The sequence below is a fragment of the Cucurbita pepo genome, chromosome LG14, assembly GCF_002806865.2.
Source record: "Cucurbita pepo subsp. pepo cultivar mu-cu-16 chromosome LG14, ASM280686v2, whole genome shotgun sequence".
Taxonomy (NCBI): Eukaryota; Viridiplantae; Streptophyta; class Magnoliopsida; order Cucurbitales; family Cucurbitaceae; genus Cucurbita; species Cucurbita pepo.
In genome coordinates, this window is record NC_036651.1 from 1,420,801 (window position 1) to 1,440,169 (window position 19,369).

Below are 19,369 nucleotides of genomic sequence, written 5' to 3' on the forward strand. Positions count from 1 at the left end.
AGGTGGATGGTGAGATCCCACGTTGGTTAGAGAGAATAACAAAACATTACTTATAAGAGTGTAAAAACCTCTTTTTAGAAAACGCGTTTTAAAACCACGAGTGACGGCGATACGTAATGGGACAAAGAAAACAATATCTGCTAGTTGTGGGCATATTCTAAGATTTTTAAAAGTTTCAATAATACCTTTAAATATTTTTTTTTACTAAAAATGTAAACGTATATTTTTTCTTTTTTTTTTCACTTTTTAAAAGAATTAAACTTTTTATTAAAAATACCTTTAAATATATATATATTTTTTTACTTAAAAAAAAAGTTTAAATGTATTTTATTAAAAAAAGTATTTTTTTTTTTAACTATTTAAAAAGGTTTGAAGGTATTTTTCTAATAAAAATTTATAAATTTGTTTTATTTTTTTTAAAAATATGAATTGCATTAAAATTTTGAAAATCCCTCTATTTTGTTCCTTCTAACCTTTGGCGAGGCGGAAACGAACACGTCGGATTCGTCAAAAAGAAGCCAGGCCCGCAGGAATCTAGCATCGAAACCCCTCTCCGCTTTTCAATTTCAGAGATCGGAGCTTGATCGATTCTCTAGGGTTTCTGAGTTCGTGCAATAGCCAGTCGGACGACGCGCGAGGGCAAATCTTCGCCGTCCTCACCGTCTAGATCGAGTTCGATTTCTGCCACTTCAATTTCATTTGTTCTTCCTCACCTGCAACCGTCGTCTGTTTCGGTTCCTCTTTGATATCGAGGGCTTCTTCCACAGAAGAAAGCTGATTGTGGTTCTTTGATTCATTGGTTTGAGGACTAACAATCAGAAGACTCTGCTGAAGAGTGCTGCAGCGGTAAAGTTTGGCTTCTAAACCCTGATTTTGAGTTGCAATTTTGAGATTTTCTGTTGGGTCTTTGATCGACTGTTAACGATAGCATTAATTTCAGCAATAGAATCAGTGTTACTAATGCTTTGTTTGGCATCTAGAATGTGAAGGAAATTATTTGAAATTTCTTAATTTTGTCTGGAACCCATGAATTTCTATTCTCTCCTATCTCTCTCGCTCCCTAGCAGCAGCATGTACTCATCGATCTCTGATATCTTCTTTTCTCTTTATCGCTATCTGCCGCTGGTCGCCAGCACGCCCCCTCACCCACGGCACTTCTTATTTCTTCTCTTCTTATACCCCCTCACGCCAACCGTGTTTTCGGTCGCAGCCCCTCTATTCTCGATTGCTTGCCATGGAAGTCTGATCCGGTCAATTTCTTTTTTCTTCTTTCGTTATGTTTTCTTATTTCTTCGATTCAACCACGCCAAAAACACTGTTCCAACGGATTAGTGGGTAGCTGACTATAAAAAAACCAGGTGGAAGAACGAACATTTTCATTTTCATACTGCGAACAGTGTGAAGTTCCAAGTGGTTGGCAATTAAATTGGTCATCGAGATCTTGAAGACGTTGGTTTTGGTCTGAAAACTGATTGTATATTTGTATGTCATGTCTAGTTTTTATGTAAGGCACCTGGCTACATTGTGAAATTTATCTTTTGTTTTGCTTTGGATGCTGTTATATTCGTTGGTTTGAATGGTGAAGATACTTACATTTTGTAACGAACATGCTCAGGTGACTAAAATGGATCTTGAGACAGAAAATAGAGTAGCTGCAATTCTAATGAGAGAGGCGGCAGAATTGCGTCGCCAAGCTGAGAAAGAAGGTGTGGATGCCTATCTACGGCATCCTAAAGTCAGGGGTCGTCCTAATTCTCGTTTCCTGACTGCAACTGTTCTTGGCGTACAACAAGGTTGTTTGTTCAATTCATGTTCTAACATTTTCGTTTCTTTATGAGATGATCTTTATGTTTGATGATACGAACCCTATTGCTATATACCCTCCTGGCGTTTTCTTGGTTTTCTTCAAAGATTGCAATCAAACAATGACTGGCCTTTTCTGTACTTTTGTTTGGGGTTTGAGGAGTGCATTCTATTTGAATAGTTGCCCTTTTGTTGCTTCAAGCTGATATATATACTTTTTATTACAGCAAATAAAGCTGTCGAAGTGAATGAAATGTGGAGAGTTCGTCAAAAGGAGCTCGAACTGGATGACAGGCTTAGAGGCAAGTCAAGAGAGGGGAACAATGGCTCTGGGAGCCGCAGGGGCTTCAAACCATCCACAGATTTCAGTCATGACATTCCCAGTAGTTCAAGCCCATCTAGTAAAAGAGATTATGAGGATTGCGACTTAAGGGAGAATCAAGGATTAAAAGATGAAGAACTTGAGGAATTTTTACACTCAAGGTATCTCTCTCTGTGTGTTCTTCTAGGAAATACATGATTGTTTGTTCGTCGGCGAGATACTTCAATTAATATGCGACTGGGATAACAATTACTCTAGAACGCTTTTAGTGGCTTGACCTTGACATCAGTTTTCTCATTTTGTGGCAGGACAAAGCGTGGGAGAGGCGCAGTTGGGTCACGAATGGATGAAACTGGTCCATACCTTGCCCCTTGTAATGAGACACATTCGAGTTGGCCAACAAGCTCCAATGTTACAGATAGACATGTTGTTTATGGGCCAGAGAAGCCTAATTCTCTGAGGTCAGATGGCTCTTCCGAAGAGGACTCAGACAGTGATCGGCGAAAACGGTCGAAAAGAAGTTCACACAAGCAGCATAGCAAGGACCATAAGTCAAAACACAAATCCGAGAAAAGGAGGAAAGAATCAAAGAAAAGCAAACGCCGCAAATAACAGCCTCCATGATCGTTACTTGCAGCTTTACTCCATGCCTAAAGGTACCACACACTGCAACTATTGCATCATAATTATAGATTTAACTGCAAGTATGAGATTAGGGAATTCTTACTGGTTGGATTTCTCCAATGCATCTGTTTTGTTGGTTACAGGGCTCCATGAAGAACGGTTTGAATTCTGCATAAGTCGAGCTATTTAACGAAGAAGGTGCATCTCGTTTTAAACTATATTTAAGTTACATTTCTAGGCTCTGTATATAACCCAGGACAAGCTCATAGAGTCATAGCTCAACAGCTCTCTTTTTTCTCTCTCTCTCACACTGAATTTCACTTTGTTAGAAAAAAAATAGCCTTTTTCACTATGATGAATTTAGTTGTAGGAGCAGCAATGTGTATCTGAAAACTTTCTCGAGTGAACTCTTGGGGTTAGATAGATTGAATGACAGAAAGTCCTCTCTGTTTCTCTGTACACATGCTGGGATCATTAAATGAAAATTGAGATGTGATATTTCCATGGATTATTTTTCTTAATCAGATATTTGAGATCTCAGATTATGTATGTATGTATTTGTCTTTGGGATTCGTCTTGCACGATGTTTTGGTGAACTTATGCTCAAGTCTCTTGTCCTTGGTGAACTTATGCTCAAGTCTCTTGTCCTGTTCTTTAAAAATGGTTTTAGAGAATTGGGTCGGAGAAAGTTTTAGAAACGTCTCAAGAGTAATTTTGAGATAGTAATGTTATAAGCTAGCAAGTAATATAAAAAAAAATGATTGATAGTATCTAACTTTTGGGAAGAATTGACAACTAGTCGCATATTATATTCAAATATAAATATCATTATGATCGTGATACTTGATGGTAAAGATTATTCAACACGAGGGTATTATCCAATTTTTATTTTCTAATATAATTTGTGGTACACTATTATATTCAAATATCACCTTAACAATTATGTCTCAAAGAATCATTTAATTGTATCTCGATTTTGACCATTATAATTAATAAAATTATAAATATTATGCTTTTTATTGTTTTGTACGGGCAATTTTCATTAAAAATAAAATGTTAGACAAAAACAACCTTAGAGAATAATTTTAAGTTTAAAAAAAAAAAAAAAAAAAAAAAAAAAAACAAGATTGTGAAAGGAAAAAAATATTAAAATATGAAAAAATAAAATAAAAGTTCTCCAAATAAAATAATAATAATAATAATAATATTAATATATATATATATATATATATATATATANTTTTTTTCAATTTTCATAAATATTCAAAATTGCGATGAGAAATATATAAAAATGCTAGTGAATAGAGATGGAATTCTCCGGCTAAGGCCATGGCGGGAAGGGAGAGCCACCATCATCATCACCAAGCGAAGCAAGTTCCTCTTTCCCCCTTACTCTCTCTTATCTGCTTCGTTTCCATTTTTCTTGCTCTCTCGGTATTCCGCAGAACCTCCGTGACACCACAACCGCATCAGAGCTTCCAATTCATCAATGGCGTTAGATCCGGGAGATCGGACGCGGCTGGGGGCAGCTCGTGCGATTATTCTGATGGAAGTTGGTTCCACGACCCGAATTTGAGAACCTCCAGGTACAATCACACCTGCAAAGAGATTTTCAAAGGCTGGAACTGCTATGTGGCGAATAAATCCAATGCTCTCGAAATCATTCATTGGCATTGGAAGCCGAAGCAATGTGATCTTCCGCATTTTGATCCGGTTTCCTTTCTTGAGAAGTTTAGAAATACTAACATCGGTACTCGCTTGGTCTCCCATTTATCCATTCTGACAACTTATTTCCGCGGTTTGCTTTGTGTTTATATTTAACTGTCATGAAAAGTATGTAGAAATTCAAATGCAGGACCTTCTACTCTTAATTTAGTACCATGTTTATATATTATGGTATATTTGATCTTTTATCTATATTCTTGACATATTGAATGCTTTTATATTTGATCAATTTGTGTCTATTATTGTGCTAGATATGAACTTTATGAATGTTATGCAGTGCAGGGTTTGTCGGCGACTCCTTAAATAGGAACATGTTTGTGTCATTCTTTTGTTCTCTGAAACATGTGCCGGGTGAAGTGAAAAAGTGGCGCCCAGCTGGTGCAGATCGTGGATTCTCATTTCTGAAGTACAATCTTACTGTTGCATATCATAGAACAAATATTCTGGCACGATATGCTTGGTAAGTAAGTAGCAATCAAACTTTGATTTATCGTTTAACATCATTTCTCATATTGTAACCATCAAAACTTCTCTGTTTCTTCATCACCTTTCATCTTTTAGGAATTAAGATATTATCCGCCCCTAGCAATTGTTAGGTCCTTCCATACTATGCATAATGCCAAGCTTGTCTCTATAGCATTTACACCAAATGGTCTATCCTTTTTCCATCATTTTGGGATTGGCAATTTCATTGTTCATCAACAGAGAACAAAAACTGTAGAGATGAGAAGAGCTGATGGGATTGAATGGTCTCAGGATTGCTCTTGAATAGAATATTGTTATGTATAGGAGTTGCAAATTTGGATTAACTATTTCGGGGTATCATATTTTGTAGGTTCAATTTAATGAAGCAAAGAAAATGAGGAAAGTCAGGATTACCATTTTTCTCAATTTGCTCTTTCGCTCAAAAATGCTGGGAGAATGTCTTAGTTGAGTTTGATCTGAAGTGGGTTAATGACTCTCCCTCTTTCTTTTGCACTGTCATTCTTTAATGAAAAACTTTGTTCATTAACAAAAGAAAATATATATATATATATATATAATATATTTGAGGCCACTGATTGGTTAATTTGCTATGTTCTCACTTCTCTCATTTGCATTGTACTCTCCACTTCCGTCTTTTAGTAGTATCTGTTCTTGCTTCTATTTGAGTCAGGTGGTCAGCTAATGCTGACGGTGGTAAATTGGAATCTCTGGGTTATAAAGAAGGATACAGAGTTGATGTTGACATTCCAGAAAGTTCATGGATCGAGGCTCCAAATTTTCATGACATCTTAATCTTTAACACAGGACATTGGTACGTACATTTGTTTTTCGATTCATTTCAGCTATCATGTTATGAATGACAACGATGGTTTATTTATTATACAATTCAAAATTGGGGACTTCATGGAACTTCGCATAACGAAGAAGTCTGATAGTGTATGAGAACCGCATCATGACAGGACTAAATTCTGGTGATCTCAAGAATTTTGTTATTGCAATGGATTCACTGGAATTAGCTTGACAAAGACTAATCCAATTAATCGATTTTACTTCAAACCTAAAACAAGGTTCGAAAAGAAAGATAACACCGGTAGGATTTCAAGAAAACATAAGATTTTTGTATTCTACCATGATTTCCAAACTTAAATATTAAATGTCTTTAAATAGGCCAAAAAGATAATTCAAACATAATGGTAATTCAAGTACCGACTACTAACTATCAATAAAACTATTAGATTAAGATGGAAGAAAATAAGACATGACATAAATAGTCTTAAATGGTAGTTCAACTACCAAAGACAAATCACTTTCCAATGTCTAGTGATATTCACTGTCACTCCATTCTTTTCTTGATTTGATACTTAAATCTTCTTTGACTTGTTTCTTGTAATTGCTCCTTCGGGTACATGTAATCGATTAGTGGTTGGATTCATATCATATAGTGATGTTTTTATCCGTATGGATAGTAGGATATTTTAATTAAGAAGATTTGATTGTAACAGGGTGCTGTTGGTATTTTGTATTAGTAGTTCAAAACTATGTTCACCTTTTTCTTAATCTTCGTTTCTTATAACATTCCCATCCAAATCCATCGACTATCAAGTTTTCCTTCATTTTGTTGATAGATAATTTGAACTTCTTTGCTTGCTTCAAATAGGTGGTGGGCGCCTTCAAAATTTGACCCTGTAAAATCACCCATGCTGTTTTTTGAGAAAGGTCTCCCTGTCATCCCTCCGGTACCTCCTGATGTTGGCTTAGACATGGTTTTGAAACATATGGTACATAATTTTTTTCATTTCTTCTCTTGGATTTCATTTCGATCTGTCAACCATTCATTCTAAACTTGAGACATTGTTCACGTGTTGATTATGAACAATCTTTACTGTAGAAATGTATTCTGTCAAGGAACTGACATTCTACAACATACGAGGAAGAATTGTGCTTTATCTCATTTTTGCTTTACCATTTGGTGAATGATCTGTTCTTCATCATAGATATCATACGTGGAGAAAAGAATGCCACCCAGTGCAATCAAATTCTTTCGTACGCAATCACCTAGGCATTTTGAAGGAGGTGACTGGTACCAAGGTGGTTCTTGCCAGCGGCAGCAGCCTCTAACTCCGCAACAGGTGACAGATTGACATTTTTTTCTATATTCCAACAAAATCTCTGATAGACTTAGATTATTAATTTGTGCCTCTTCCATGTGAACGAAATGAAACCTGTGATATCTCACATTGGTTGGGGAGGAGAACGAAACACCCTTTATAAGAGTGTGGAAACCTTTCCCTAGCGGATGCGTTTTCAAGGTTGAGGAGAAGCCTGTAAGCGAAAATCCAAAGAGGACAATCTCTGCTAGCGGTGGACCAGAGGCATTACAAACCCATATCATTTTTGTTTTCAGGCTGAGGATCTGTTTGCACCGAGGAATAATGGAACCAATGTCGAGGTTCGTCTCGTAAACAAGCACCTCGTCAAGGCCCTCAATGGAACTAGTTTCCATATTTTGAACATAACTCCCATGAGTGAGTTGAGGGCAGATGCACATCCTGCCTCAGCTGGTGGAAAGAAGCACGACGATTGTATGCATTGGTGCTTGCCGGGACTCACCGACACATGGAACGACATGTTCATACAGCATCTATACAACATAAGAAGTTAGTATAATTTTTCCTTCAACACCCTGAAATTTCATTCTTTTTTTGATCTGTTAGAAGTGTTCTTGGATCATATTTATTGAAACTTGGTAGGATTGAAGAGAAGCGTTCTTCCTGTTCAGCAAATTATATTCTCAACTTTGGTTATAAGGTTTTAAATATTCTAAATTATATAAAACAATCATGTTGTATATAGTTTAGAATATAATTTTGTTGACATTTACTTCAAACCATTCCCTCCCCTCCCCTCCCTAATCTTCATCAAAATGTGGACTCAAAACCTTCTCATGGCCGTCTTCTTAGCCACTGCCACTGCCATGCTCTTAATCCTAAGCCAAACCCAAGCTCAAAACTCCCCCCAAGACTACCTTGCATTACACAACCGTGCTCGCACGGAGGTCGGTGTCAGCCCCGTGACATGGAATGACACCCTCGCCGCCTTCGCTCTCGCCTATGCCAACCAAAGGAAGAACGACTGCGCCATGGTTTACTCAGGCGGCCCATATGGTGAAAACATAGCGGCAGGCTCTTTGAACACAATAGTTTGTTTCTAAAAACTTATCAAACGAGTATAAATTATTTGTGATTTCATCAAAAGTTCAAATAAAAAAAATGCAAACTCTGTTTTTTTTATAACTAAATAAAAAATGTACTTTCCTGCCTCCTATCTCGATCAACTCATCTCATCTAGATTAAGAAACTATATTAAACATTAAGATTTTAATAAATGGTTTAACGTATAGTATCTTGTCCATTCATAAGAAATTTGTTAGCTTCCTGAACTATAAAAAAAAACTCGATCCCGAACAAAAAACACAAGTATATTTATACATCAAGCATCGATAGAGATATATATTACCATATGAAAAATAACAAAAACGAACAAAGGGAATCAAAAACGAAGAACGGTATGGGGTTTGGTTGATTTAGTATTTGGGAAGAGAACATTCCTTAGGAAGTTGGCCATGGAACCTCAAATTGTCTTGGCAATAATCATAAACCAAATGGTTCTTTCTGACCCATTTGAAGAGCCTTCTTTGAGAAGATGATAAAGTGCTGTATTTGGGCAAATTCCACCAATTTTTGCTTGAAATTTCTCTGCAAAACCTTGCATTCCCTCTCCAAGTACAAGCATCAAGCTTATAGTCCCCAAAAGAAGCAATAAAAGGCCCTTTTGACCAATCAATTTTGTCCTTTCCACCCCCTGTTGCCCAGCTGCTACCGTCCCATAGGCTCACTTTTAGGCTCATTGGTTGCCACCTTGGGTACCCCACCCCCTTGTCTGCATGGTTTCTGTATACCCTGATTGGCACCCAATCCACCATGAACCTGTCAAAAAAAAGAAGAAAAAAAACTCAATCTATCGTCTTATTTATGGTATGTTTCTTCTCGATGGCGAAACGATTATCTTATCCAAGCACGGGTTTTAAAAATCTTGAGGGGAAACTCGAAAGGAAAAGCCAAAAGAAAACAATATCTATCACTGATGGGCTTAAGCTGTTACAAATGGTATCAGAGCCGGATACTAAACGATGTGCCAGCGAAGAGATTGAGCTCCGAAGGAGAGTAGACACAAGGTTGCATGCCAGCAAGGATGCTTGACCCCAATGGGGAATGCATTAGGGGGTCCCACATCAATTGGAGAAGAGAATAAGTGCCAACGAGGATGTTAGACCTTGAAGGAGGGGTGGATTGTGAGACCCCACGTCGGTTGGGAGGAGAACGAAACATTTGTTTACAAGGGTGTGGAAACTTCTCACTAACAGACGCGTTTTAAAAATCTTGAAGGGAAGCCAAAAAGAGACGGCTAGTAATGGACTTAGGCGAAAAAAATTAAGAGGCAGAAACCGAGAAGAGTTGATAAGAGTGATTTTCTTACACAATTTGGTAAATGTTCCACAGAATTGAGTATGTATGGAAGTCTTTTGTTGGATCAAACCACAAGTTAATCCTTTCTTCCCTATCATCGAACCCATCAGCAAAGACATTAGTTTGAAGAATAATGGGTTGCCCTTCCACATTGCCAAGGAACTCGAAGTCGATTTCGTCGTGGTTCGGTTGATCGGACGTCAGCTATGTATATATATACACAATTCATCAAATAATGTTTCACATAAACATAAAAAAAAAAAGAAATCATGTAAAGACATGAAAACAAGACCACTTACATAATAGGCCACAACTATGCCAGCAGAATCGCCTGGAACTAGCTTGATCTTCATGTCCATTTGACCAAATAAGAACATCTCATTTGATGCAAAACCAGCTCCTATGAATGACACAAAAGCATCTTAAACTATTATGATAAGGACTCGTTTTATCCCGAGCGTAGAGATCCAAATGATATTTTAACCTAATATCTAAATGTGAGAATCTCATATTGGTTGGAGAGGAGAAAGAAATACCCTTTGTAAGCGTGTGGAAACCTTTCCGTAGCAGACGCGTTTTAATGCTTTGAGAGGAAGCCCGAAAGGGAAAGCCCAAAGAGGACAATATTTGCTAGTGGTGGAATTGGGCCGTTACAAATGCTATCAGAGCCAGACATCGGACGATGTGCCAGTGAGGAGGCTGTTCCCCAAAGGGGGGTAGACACGAGGCGATGTGCCAACTAGAAGGCTGTTCCCCGAAGGGGGTAGACACGAGGTAATGTGCCAGTAAGGACGCTGGCCCCGAATGGGGTTAAGGGTGTTTCCATCTTTCCCTAACAGACGCGTTTAAGCCTTGAGAGGAAGCTGAAACCTAAAAGGGAAAGTCCAAATAGGACAATATCTGCTAGCATTGGGTTTGGGCTGTTACAAATGCTATCAGAGCCAAACACTAGACGATGTGCCAACGAGGAGGCTGTTCCCCGAAGGGAGGTAGACACGAGGAGGCTGTTCCTCGAAGGTGGGTAGACATGAGGCAATGTGCCAATAAGGACGCTGGGCCCCGAAGGGGGGTGAAACATCCTTTATAAGAGTGTTTCCACCTTTCCCTAGCGCGTTTTAAAGCCTTGAGGGGAAGCCCGAAACTCGAAAGAAAAAACTCAAAGAGGACAATATTTACTAGCAATATACTCAGAGGATCAATAACGATAGAGAACGAGGGAAGAAAAAAAGAAAGTTGAACAAAATTTTGAAGTCATTAAGTTTCTCGAACACCCTTACCTGAATCATTATCGAGCTTCAAGTTTCTTGCTCGACCATCGACGGAAGTGTTCACATGGGAAGGAGACCACGTAACAAAGAAATCCTTATTATAGTCCCCAATTGAAACAACAGAAGCAGAAGAAAATTGAATCAAATATGCAAAGAAAACTCCAAAAAAGATGATGGTTTGAACACATTCAAACATTGCTTTCTTTTCTCCTCTAATGATCAATGCCTTGGTTGCTTAATACAAAAACATGAAGAAGCTATTTGTATATATAACATTTGTAAAAAACATTGAGAAGCCTAAGAAAACAAGTTTTTGTTAAGAAAGAATATCTTTAGAGAAAAGCAAACAAAAATGCTGGTTGTTAGAATCCTTGTAAGATGTGTTGTCTTTTTTTCTTTCTTTTTTAAACTTTTTAATTGATTCCTTCCCTCCTTTCGTTGTTACGAGTATTTCGGTTTTATTGTTCTTATTTTATAGTTTTTTCGGTTGCACGGTTGGAGTTAGCTCTCGAGTATTATATATAGTCATCGAGTACGATGACTAATTTAAGTGGGGGAGAACGTCATAAACATATTATGAAGAAAGTAGGTTGTGACCCTCCTGTCAAGTCAAGCAAAGCAACGACACTCAAGAGACGCCCATTAGGCCACGCGATGCGTACATTGAAGAGGAAACGAGACATAAGTAAGATAGGAGTAATGAGTAGACATGAGCGTTACAGATAAGGTTGTTGATGGGTCGGGTATAAGTAGAATAATAAATAAATAAGAAAAGGTATATGGTAATTTAATTGCTTAATAAGAGTAATTAATTAGTGTAGGAGTTGGATAGTTTGAGTATCTTCCAAACTAAGCTTTCATTTAATGATTTTAATTAAAAACAAAACCTAAGGCAAATAATATTTCCTCTCTAAACAACCAAATAATATTTAATAATTCATTCATATAATAGAAATAAATTCGACAAATAATTGAAACTCGGCTAGATAATAGTGGAACTAAGTGGGCCGATTGGCTTAGCCCACTAAGTAAGTCCCATAAGCCCAATAAGAAGTCCCATAAGCCCAATAAGCCCAATATAGCTTGAGGAGGTTATTTGTCGGGTCTCAGCTACGCTAACTCAAAACAAGTATTCTAACATATTACATTTTTTATGTCACTACGGGTAGATGTTGTCTGTTTTAGTCTGTTACGTATCATCGTCAACCTTTAGTCCATTACATATCATCGTCAATCTCACGTGTCTACTTGGGAGAGGTTTTCACCCTTTATAAGACGTGTTTCGTTTCGTTTTCCAATCGATGTGGGACCTCACTCCCACACTATAACTAGCTTTGATATTATTTGTAAAGTCCCAAACCCAATATATTTAAATACAAATCTCGGGTTCATGTACATATAACCAAATCACACAGCTAACCATCCTCTTCATAGAGCATGAATATCGAGACGAGCCAACCATTCACAAATTCAGTTAGTAGATGTGCATTTTAAAACCTTGAGAGAAACTCTTTGAACAAAAAGTCAAAAAAAAAAAATAATATCCGTTAGGAGTGAAAATTTGAACACTCTGACACAGATCATGAACATGGGATACCTACTTCTCATTAAACTCCACAAAAAAAAAAAAAACAAAAAAAACAAAAAAAACAAAAAGAAATAATAAAAATTAGAACATTTCCATTTTCATGCATCTTTTTTCTTACTTCAATCAGCCAACAACTCCAATTAATGGCGGATGGGGTAATGGGTCACGGTTGTTTTGCTTTTCAAGGTCAGGCAAATTGCAATTCCATCCTCACAATATTTGATCCTTTTTCCTCAAATTTTTTTTAAAGAAAATTGCAGTTTCTTGGTATTGAATCCGATCTCTTCTTCTCCCACTACACGAACTTTCGTAGTCTCTCCAACTCCCGCCATGGTTGAAACGGTGAAGATGCTCTGATTGCCGCATCTTCCTCGCCATTATTGCAAGCTCTGATTCATCTTCTTCCAGGTACTTCTGGCTTCAGCCCCCCTGTTCTTCACTATTTACGTTTTACTGTTCTCGTCAAATTTCCTACTGAACTATTTAGCCTTCGAGTTTTCGATTCTTCTTGGAACTGATTTCGTTTCAGATTTTTAAATTTTGCTTCTATTTGCTTCATTTCTTTGTGGATGGAAGAATTTTGGGGCTGATTTTGGTGTTTTGCTTATCTCCTTCGGTTAGGGTTTATGTAGGAGTTATTGTTAAGTTTTCTTCAGAGATTGGATTGTGGTTGTAAGGATTTGTTAGGCACTTTACATATTGTAATTGTTAGTCTCTCATGATTGTGATAGCCTCTAAAATCTGTAAAACTGGAAAGTTGTGAATTCAGATGTCTTTTGAAACTCTGTGTCCTCCTACTGGGATGTAAATATCCAACAAGTTTCTGGCCTCTTGGCACTGTAGCCTTGGCGTTGGCTTGCACCCAAGAGCAAGCAAGGCTATGGTTTTCTTGGATGCCGGGGCGAGGCGGGGCTGGGCGGGGCGGGGGGTGGTCGAAAATTGCTTTTCCAGTTGAAGTAATGTCTTTAGTTTGGATGGTTAGATTGCAGTTTTGACTGCAATGGCTTAGCTATAAAGCGTGTAGAAAGCTTGGTTGCCTATTGTGACACAGCTCAAGCCCACCGTTAGCAAATATTGTCCACTTTGGCTCGTTACATATCGTTGTCAGTCTCACGGTTTTAAAGCGCGTCTCCTAGGGAGAGGTTTCCACACTTTTATAAGGAATTTTTTGTTCTCCTCTCCAATCGACGTGGGATTTCACAATCCACCCCCTTGGGAGCCCAATGTCCTCACTGGTACACCATCAGTGTCTAGCTCTAATATCATTTGTAACAGCCCAAGCCCACCGCTAACAAATATCATCCGCTTTGGCCCGTTATGTATTGCCTGACGATTTTAAAACGCGTTTACTAGGGAGAGGTTTCCACACTCCCTCTCAAACCAATGTGAGATCTGACAGATACTCTGCTCGTCTTTTCGATTATTGAGAAATCTAAAAGAAGGAAAGAGTCTGAAGTGTGTCGAGTGTCTCGTTTCGGAGGGGAGTTGAAGAGATGCAAGAGACGTTTTTCGTGGAAGAAATACGACTTTGCTATAAAATTGGCGTTCCTTTTCTGCTTTATTTCTTAAGTTAAAATTGATAATCTTTTACTTCAGTTGAGCTTAGTTGCAGGGGCCAAATCAGAATCAGATTCCTTTGGATATGTAATTAGCAACACTCCATTGTTTTCTTTGTCTCCTCTGTTATTGGTGTAGTCTTGTTCAAAGAAGAATGTTTCTAGGCTTCTGACGTTTGATTATTTTGTAGAAAGAAGTAAAAATATAAGGGTTTCGACGGGGGAAATTCATCATGTTGAAGAAATTACCGGGTCGGAGCAGCAGGTCGAAAGGCATCAAAGTGAAGCATATTCTGCAGATTGTTCTGTTGGTTGGTGTTTGCTTTTGGTTAGTTTATCAGGTGAAGCGCTCCCATGACAAGAAGAAAGGATTCGACCAGAAAGATAATGAAATAACGATAAGAACTCGGGATGGAGGGGATGTTTTGAAATTTGGAAGGAAAGAGCTTCACCCACATGTTGAGGAAGTTCATCCCGACTCGAAGCAAGAGGACGATGAGGAGGAAGACTCAAAGCATGAGGTTGAAGAGGGACGTGAAGAACTGAAAAACGAGGCAGTCGATGAGGAGGAAGACTCGAAGCATGAGATAGAAGAGGGACGTGAAGAACTGAAAAACGAGTCAGTCGATGAGGAGGATGAAGGAAGCAAGCATGAGGTAGAAGAGGGACGTGAAAAACTGAAAAACGAGACAGTCGATGAGGAGGATGAAGGAAGCAAGCATGAGGTAGAAGAGGGACGTGAAGAACTGAAAAACGAGTCAGTCGATGAGGAGGATGAAGGAAGCAAGCATGAAGATGAAGAGGAGACCGATGATGATGGGAGAGGAGGTGGCGATGACGATATGAATGAGAATGATCGAGAGAAGTCCGATAATGAATCCGATCATGAAGGTGAGAATGCGGACGATGAGAGATTGAAAGAAGACGGTGATGAGGAGGCAGGAGGAGATGAGAATTCTTCTGATGAGCAGGAGAACGACAATGGTGATCCGATCACTCATGAGGCACGGGAGGAAAACTACAAGGGGGACGATGCATCTAGTGCCGTGGCCCATGACGACCACTCTACCACCTCGACAGACGACGTGAGTTTAGAAAGTTCAAGTGAGAATGCAGAGCTGAATAACAAAGAACAGAACAGTGAATCAAATGAAACCGAAGCGATTCGTTCACGGTTAACCGAGGAAGTAGATAAAACGGCTAACAATGAAACTTCAACGAACGAGAATTTCAGTGATGTGAAGCTCAGCGAAAACACGTCCTTCCCTACTGATGTTTCAGTTCAAGACTCAATCCCGACCGCTCAATCCAATGATCAACCTGAATCAAGCAATAATACATCCTCTGCAACTACTGATACAAGTAATGTAGAGAATGCAGATTCTTCTCAGCAGAAGGGAACAGAAATTGATTTGAATCATACTCAAAGTGAAATCATAGACAATTTGGCTGCTAAGAATGAAACATCTCTTCAGTCTATACTCACAGATATGAATGACAAGGTTTTGGAGAACAGCACTTCTGCATCTCAGCCAAATGAGGTTGAAGGCGAGACCCGAAACATCACGAGTAAGCCAGATCTTACTGTTTCAGACGACGAGACATCCAAAACGAAGAAAGACAACAGAACAAACGAACCGGAGAATGTCTTACCGACCATGATACCCAAGGAGAATAGTGAAGCTACTCATAACGACAAGTCGGAAGACGATGGCGAATCCAACGACGATAGCTCCAACTCGACAAACCACATTGAGGACCCAGTTCAAGACGATCGTCTTGATTCTAACGACTCCCATGTAACCGAACGGGTGGATCTAGATACGCTTCCAGACATCGAGATTGACAATAGTGAAGAGACTGCAGCAGAATGAGGATTGCTGCAGAGTGTGTCTTGTAATTGAGAATTTGATAATTTATACTCAGAAGATGAGCCATAGGACGAAGGGATGTGCACGTGGGTCGCTCGTAGAAGCGTTTTAAAATTTTGAATGGAAATTGGAACGTACACGATGGATGAACTGGACCAGTGTGGATATGTTCGAGTCTCAGTTCACACGTTTCTTTTTACAACTTCCTTAGGATCCATGGCTACATATCAAACGACGTTAAGATTTTTTATCTTGCAACAAAGTAAATACGTTTGAGAAACGTTTCTAAATATTTTAAAGCATTAGACTTTATGTTATATTTTATAATATAAAGTTTAATACTTTGATAGTTATGATTAGAAACTATATTATATATCTATTATTATAGACATTTATGGATTATTTTTGTGATATAGTACAACCACCAACATAGGATTCTTAATCCTCCAATTCTTCTCATGGGTTTGCTTTATAATATTACAAAAATAAATAAATAATATAATATAAGAATCGTGCATCTATTGATCTCTCCCTCTGTACAAAAAATACAACTCAACTATTGAAAAATAAAATAAAAATAAAATGAATATATAAAAATTCAAAAATGTCTGAAATTCCAAAACGACAAGCTCATTCACGCGAAACGACAATAGGCCTTTTCATTGCCTCAGCTCCTTCCTTAGCTTCTGAGAGAACAGCCTGCAGGCGTCCATACTCAGGTCCACCGCCGCCGCCAACGCCACAAACACCGCGGCGTCCTCCGTGCATGTCACGTGCTGTACCGCCACTTCCACCTCTGCCTTCCTATTCTTCTTCTTCATCCCTTCCACCTTCGTCGACATCACAAATCCTTTGTACTGATACGCCGTCAAGTACCCGAAATCCCCGGATCCGGGTCGAGATCCTGATCCAGACCCGAGATCGAAGCTTCCGTTAGGGCTGATCACTGGCGACGCGCTGCCGGTCTTATCGATCGTGAACTTCCCGCCGCTGCTCGAGCTTATGGTGGAGTTCGCTAACGTAGCGGCGGCGGAGGTCGCGGGGAGGAGCTCGAATCGGTAGCCGATTGAATCTGAGCCGCCGCTCTCCCGCCATGCCTCGAGGCGGCCCCACGGGTGCCAGCTACCGTCGACCGGGCGGAGAATTAGCCAGGCGCCGGGATTTGACCGGCTTACACGGTGCGAACCTGGCGACGGTACGAATGGTGTCACCATGGACGCGGCGGCGACGGGCGATCCGGAAAGATCGTGGATCGTTATGGACCATCCTTTTCGTTCTTTCGCCGATTGGTCCCTCTCTGATCCGATCTTCGGTAACCAACTCCTCGAGGTGCTACTTTGCTCTGTAATTGACGACCTGCAATTAAGATTTAGCGAATCGAGATTCAGTAACAGAAAAACAAAACGAATTAATTTTCTCTCTCTGTTCGTCGATTTTCTTCGCACGTTTCTTGCATTTTCTCGGGAAACAAACAGAAGATCAAGAAAGATTCGTGAACGCACCTTGAACGATCCCAATCACGCTCGTTTCTAAAACCGAATTTGCAAGTAAAAACCGGTTGCTGTACACTTCCTTGCACCTGAAAAACCTGAGGACTGCACTCCGGTTCACCGTCGAACCGAAACACGAATCTCGGGTCCTGCTCGGCGCGAACCGTCAAGTGCAATTGAGCCGATGAGTAACCTTTTGTGCCTCCACGGATTCCGGTCCATCCGTTCTGGAACACGCACGGTTTAGTTTCTGACAAACTCGAACCAGTCACCGGCACAACGATTCGGCCGAGTAACTTAGCGGAGCTTCCGAAGAGGTCACCGCCGCAAGTAACCGGACCAAGACGGCCGGTGTAGACTTCAATCTTCACTAACAAATCTTTCCGCTTAGAAACAAGCTTCTCAATCTGAGATTTATTGAGGCTGAAGCAGGCCGCGAGTACAGAAGAAGAACTATTCACGCCGGAAGTTTCGCCGTCGACGACGAGAGGAACAGTAGCGAACTGCGTCGGAAAATCGCTCAGTTTAATTTTACAAAAGCACGGAGAACTCGATGGATGCACGCCGGAGAAAGACGGTTTGGCGGCGACCGGAAACTTGAGGGCTAAGTTCCCGACGAGAACCCGAAGAAAGGGGCAGGGATCCATGAGGAAGTCGATTTAGGCAGTGCCGGCAGAGAACGCCGGGAGAAAAAGAGAAGGTAGAGGGAACAGAGAGAGTCCGCCGGCGAGAAGTGAATGGGAAGAGAGAAGAAGGGGATTGAAGATAATAAGGGAGCATTGAGGATGTGAAGATGAAACAGGCTGGAAGCCATAGCTGGCTGTTTTCGGATACAGCAGAGCTACTGTGAGGCCGGTCCCACAAGCCCACTAAAATCCCCCTTTTTTTTTTTTTTTTTTTTTTTTCCAAAAATATTATTTAAATAAATATTTAAGGAAAATGGTTAAATTATATGATCTTAATAGTCTCCATATTTGGAAAATGGGTCAATTATTCTTTTCCAATTCTTCTAGCTTCAATATTTAATTAAGACTAAATATTTTTCCTTTTATTTTTATTTTTATTTTTATTTTATTTTATTTTTATTTTTATTTTTATAATACAATATCCATATGGTAAAAAAATAGTTTAAAAGGTTGTATATTAGTGGGTCTTCCTTTTATGAGTTGTAATGTTTTAATTAATTTTTTTTTGGTTATATTTTGTAATATTTTTTTTTTTATTTAAAAAATTATTGACATATTAGTTGCTAAAAGCAAATAAAATAATAGGACTGATTTCTAGAAGCAATGCTGCTTATAAAGTGCCTAAATTTCTTCCATGTCAATCATCTTAGCAATAACACGTGACAACTTGTTGCACAAAATTGTTCAAATTTCCCTAATGAAAAAGGGTGTTTTTTTTTTCTTAATGGTTATATTAATCTAGTGTATTATTAATATCGGCTTGTTTTAGTACATAAAAATAAAGATCAAGAAGGGTAGCTTCACGGACTTAAGATGGATGATCATTTGAGCCGAACATGATGGTAGAAGCCTTCACATTTTTTATCAGGTATGTAATGAACGAAGGAATGCAACTCGTTTTCAGGCTCCATAAAGAGTTCGTAGAGAATCAGACGGTTTCAACCCAAAATGGGTGAAGGCCCACCTCAATGGTTAAGAGGATGTCGTCAAATAAGGTCATCTCCCTATTAATTTTCACGTGAATTGAATGATATGACGCTGATGACAAAATTATCTTTATAAAATATATATATATTCTTTAATTGATGAAATTTCATTTTTTAATTTTTAATTTTTATTATTAGGATGGTTAGGTTTTTTGCATTAAAAAAAAATTAATGTTCATATATTTAAATATGTTAATAAAATAATGATTAAAAAATAAATGGTTGGGGACACGTGGCGGAAGAAGGAAGCAAGCTCACAGAGGGAAGAAATCAGGCGATTTGACCTGGCAGCTGAGGATGAATAAGGAAAATATATGGTGGGAGATTCTAAAGCAAAATGAATATACATTACATTTATAATAAAAAGATTAATTAATTAAAAAGAAAATGAGCTGGAAAAGGCATTAGCTAAAGACTTCCGCACGTACGCTGCCATAC

At 38.9% G+C, this 19,369-nt stretch overlaps 5 protein-coding genes across 8 annotated transcripts; 3 read left to right on the forward strand and 2 right to left on the reverse strand.

Annotated features, from left to right (window-relative positions):
• The first annotated feature begins 465 nt into the window (after positions 1-465).
• LOC111810429 (protein FAM133) lies at positions 466-3,260 on the forward strand. The gene is made up of 5 exons (XM_023697134.1): positions 466-846; positions 1,616-1,793; positions 2,031-2,286; positions 2,434-2,781; positions 2,893-3,260. Exons 2-4 carry the CDS (start codon positions 1,625-1,627, stop codon positions 2,735-2,737), a joined length of 729 nt encoding a protein of 242 aa, XP_023552902.1. The 5' UTR covers positions 466-846; positions 1,616-1,624; the 3' UTR covers positions 2,738-2,781; positions 2,893-3,260.
• A 782-nt stretch (positions 3,261-4,042) lies between these two features.
• Positions 4,043-7,775, forward strand: LOC111809817 (protein trichome birefringence-like 13). Its single transcript, XM_023696252.1, has 6 exons — positions 4,043-4,499; positions 4,757-4,934; positions 5,631-5,771; positions 6,618-6,738; positions 6,955-7,089; positions 7,365-7,775. The coding sequence occupies exons 1-6, from the start codon at positions 4,079-4,081 to the stop codon at positions 7,620-7,622; spliced, it is 1,254 nt and encodes a 417-aa protein (XP_023552020.1). The 5' UTR covers positions 4,043-4,078; the 3' UTR covers positions 7,623-7,775.
• A 646-nt stretch (positions 7,776-8,421) lies between these two features.
• Positions 8,422-10,995, reverse strand: LOC111810522 (probable xyloglucan endotransglucosylase/hydrolase protein 10). Its single transcript, XM_023697227.1, has 4 exons — positions 10,764-10,995; positions 9,786-9,886; positions 9,497-9,690; positions 8,422-8,946 (listed from the first exon to the last, which is right to left on the reverse strand). Exons 1-4 carry the CDS (start codon positions 10,948-10,950, stop codon positions 8,544-8,546), a joined length of 885 nt encoding a protein of 294 aa, XP_023552995.1. The 5' UTR covers positions 10,951-10,995; the 3' UTR covers positions 8,422-8,543.
• Positions 10,996-12,472: 1,477 nt separating this feature from the next.
• Positions 12,473-16,049, forward strand: LOC111810437 (dentin sialophosphoprotein). 4 transcript variants are annotated; one of them, XM_023697144.1, is made up of 3 exons: positions 12,473-12,750; positions 14,090-14,530; positions 14,600-16,049. In XM_023697144.1, exons 2-3 carry the CDS (start codon positions 14,132-14,134, stop codon positions 15,770-15,772), a joined length of 1,572 nt encoding a protein of 523 aa, XP_023552912.1. In that variant the 5' UTR covers positions 12,473-12,750; positions 14,090-14,131; the 3' UTR covers positions 15,773-16,049. The 4 variants fall into 4 exon arrangements, with proteins under 4 accessions (XP_023552912.1, XP_023552910.1, XP_023552911.1 ...); XM_023697142.1 differs by having other exon boundaries at positions 14,038-15,965; XM_023697143.1 differs by having other exon boundaries at positions 14,094-15,965.
• A 197-nt stretch (positions 16,050-16,246) lies between these two features.
• LOC111810646 lies at positions 16,247-18,148 on the reverse strand. Its single transcript, XM_023697387.1, has 2 exons — positions 17,272-18,148; positions 16,247-17,125 (listed from the first exon to the last, which is right to left on the reverse strand). Exons 1-2 carry the CDS (start codon positions 17,904-17,906, stop codon positions 16,429-16,431), a joined length of 1,332 nt encoding a protein of 443 aa, XP_023553155.1. The 5' UTR covers positions 17,907-18,148; the 3' UTR covers positions 16,247-16,428.
• Positions 18,149-19,369: the final 1,221 nt, after the last annotated feature.